Raw genomic sequence first — 2,988 nt, forward strand, 5'->3', positions numbered from 1 at the left:
GTGACGCGAGTTCAGCAGTCGTATTTGTCCGTCTAAAAATGCGCTGAATATGCGTTCTGTGTGAATGGATTGGTTTCGGTGTTTCGGTTTTCAAGATCTTCTCCGCATTGAGCTTCTATTTTTCTCTAATATATTGAATGCATAACACAGCAGCGGCGCAGCGGCGCATCTAGACTAACAAAACATTAAAATGCAACAACGTCACTTACATCATTATCACCACTGATGACGCTCCCTGACCCACTCCTAACATTCAAATGCAAATGTTTATTTTAAATTCGACTAATATAAATTTTTTATTATTCACAATCTCCTCATCACAGGCAGGCACAGCACTCAATTCAGCATGTGTTGGTGTTTGTGTGTGCTGTCTGCGTCACTCATAGCACGTGCCTATATCGTGCACTATATCGAACATTTTTATATCGTTATTGAAGAAGGTGTACCGTCGATAAATATCGATACCGTTTTATCGCCCAGGCCTATACTAGTCTTTCGAGAAATTTTGAGAGGAATATCAATGTGAGTGGCCCTTGCTAAAGGGAATTGAGCTATATCTTCAGACCAGAATATCATAAAGATATTGGGTAATGTAAAAATTTAGTTTATTTTACTGTGTGTTAACTTTCATGCTATCTTCCATTAATAATTAATGTTAAAATTAATTAATTAATTTATTATTATTATTGTTATTATCTTCCGGTCATTTTGACCCAGAGAGATTCTTTTTCCAAAAAATGCTAGTTAATGTTATTGCATTGGTCTAAAACTAACTGAGTTTGCTCACACAGGGAACAACTTCCTCCAAAAATTTTATAATTTTTGTACTTGTCAGATTTTTTCCCCAACTTGTTACACTTGTGCCTGGCCTACAAACAATGCTTATAAATGTCTCATTATGCTATATTAATATCTGAGAAATTCACCTCAGTTTTTTGCGTGAACTGTTTTTTCAGTAACTGAGGCCTACGACCAATACCAAAACCTGTGCTGATTGAAAGAAAACAAGTTGACAAAAAGATTGAATCCAAGATTTGGTAATATCCAGCACAAGCAATTTGCAAAAGGCTGTTGATTTTTGACTGGGAAGACATATAATTAGGTAAAGAACTCTCAGCTCAGCACACAGGTTAATGGATATTTCGTTCAGTTTGTGAATCCCCATGCGCTTTCACTTGTAGGAACAGGCCTCCTGGGTGTGCCGGTGTGAGGATCGGGTGGTGCAGCGGCTGGAGCAATTGAAGAAGGTGTACCGTCGATAAATATCGATACCGTTTTATCGCCCAGGCCTATACTAGTCTTTCGAGAAATTTTGAGAGGAATATCAATGTGAGTGGCCCTTGCTAAAGGGAATTGAGCTATATCTTCAGACCAGAATATCATAAAGATATTGGGTAATGTAAAAATTTAGTTTATTTTACTGTGTGTTAACTTTCATGCTATCTTCCATTAATAATTAATGTTAAAATTAATTAATTAATTTATTATTATTATTGTTATTATCTTCCGGTCATTTTGACCCAGAGAGATTCTTTTTCCAAAAAATGCTAGTTAATGTTATTGCATTGGTCTAAAACTAACTGAGTTTGCTCACACAGGGAACAACTTCCTCCAAAAATTTTATAATTTTTGTACTTGTCAGATTTTTTCCCCAACTTGTTACACTTGTGCCTGGCCTACAAACAATGCTTATAAATGTCTCATTATGCTATATTAATATCTGAGAAATTCACCTCAGTTTTTTGCGTGAACTGTTTTTTCAGTAACTGAGGCCTACGACCAATACCAAAACCTGTGCTGATTGAAAGAAAACAAGTTGACAAAAAGATTGAATCCAAGATTTGGTAATATCCAGCACAAGCAATTTGCAAAAGGCTGTTGATTTTTGACTGGGAAGACATATAATTAGGTAAAGAACTCTCAGCTCAGCACACAGGTTAATGGATATTTCGTTCAGTTTGTGAATCCCCATGCGCTTTCACTTGTAGGAACAGGCCTCCTGGGTGTGCCGGTGTGAGGATCGGGTGGTGCAGCGGCTGGAGCAGGACTTCAAACTGACCCTCCAGCAGCAGAACTCTCTGGAGCAGTGGGCAGCCTGGCTGGAAGGTGTGGTCTCGCAGGTCTTAAAGCCGTACCAGTCTAGCTCTGCCTTTCCAAAAGCAGCTAAACTCTTCCTGCTGAAATGGAGTTTTTACAGGTGAGCCTTGAAAGGGTGTACCAACATTAGGTTTGTGGACATCATTGGCGGGAAGGACAAGAAGATGATGTGACACATCAGTTCTGTTCTAAATCCTAGATCTACTATCTACAGTTGATGCATAGCACAATATTGAGTTTTTAGTTAATTACAATACAGTTCAAAAGTTTGAGGTTGGAAATATTTTTAATGTTGTTGAAATAAGCTTCTTATGTTGGGTGCATTTATTTGATGGAAAATACAGTTAACAACTACTGTGAAATATAATTAGAATTTGAAATATAGTTTAAAGTGTCATTTATTCAAGAAACATGTCTTGTTAAAAATAGCTATGCTGCTTAATATTTTTGCTGTGACTGATACTTTTTTTTTTTTCAAGATTTTTTGATGAATAGAAATTTAAAAAGAAAAGCGTTTATTTGACGTCTTTACTGTCCCTTTTGAGCAGCTGAATGCATCCTTGCTGAGTAAAAGTATTAATTTCTTTCAAAAGAAAAATCTTACTGAGCCCTAAACCTTCAAACAGTGGTGTAGGTATAAAATAAAACAATTAACTTCAAGTAAAAATGTAAAAAAATAAAACTATAAAAAAATACATTGAATTTATAATAAAACATTTAATTTTAACAAATTTTGTATTTTAAAAACTTTAAATGAAGTATTAATAATAAGTTCTATTTTAATATATTTGAACATTTTAATATAATTTAAATTTTTAAATAAATTAAAAATGTATAGTATATCTATTTTTAAATAATTTCTTTAGCAATATATATATATATATATATATA

At 34.4% G+C, this 2,988-nt stretch overlaps 1 protein-coding gene across 1 annotated transcript in view; it reads left to right on the forward strand.

Moving 5' to 3' along the window:
• LOC107559242 (MHC class II regulatory factor RFX1-like) overlaps window positions 1–2,988 on the forward strand; it is a 37,384-nt gene that overhangs the window by 30,797 nt on the left and 3,599 nt on the right. Inside the window, exon 15 of the mRNA XM_016242989.1 lies at window positions 1,989–2,197. Coding sequence (XP_016098475.1) covers window positions 1,989–2,197 — 209 coding nt within the window. The remainder of the gene's footprint in view (window positions 1–1,988; window positions 2,198–2,988) is intronic.

The sequence above is a fragment of the Sinocyclocheilus grahami genome, unplaced genomic scaffold (assembly GCF_001515645.1).
Source record: "Sinocyclocheilus grahami isolate Dianchi unplaced genomic scaffold, SAMN03320097.WGS_v1.1 scaffold679.1, whole genome shotgun sequence".
Lineage (NCBI taxonomy): Eukaryota > Metazoa > Chordata > Actinopteri > Cypriniformes > Cyprinidae > Sinocyclocheilus > Sinocyclocheilus grahami.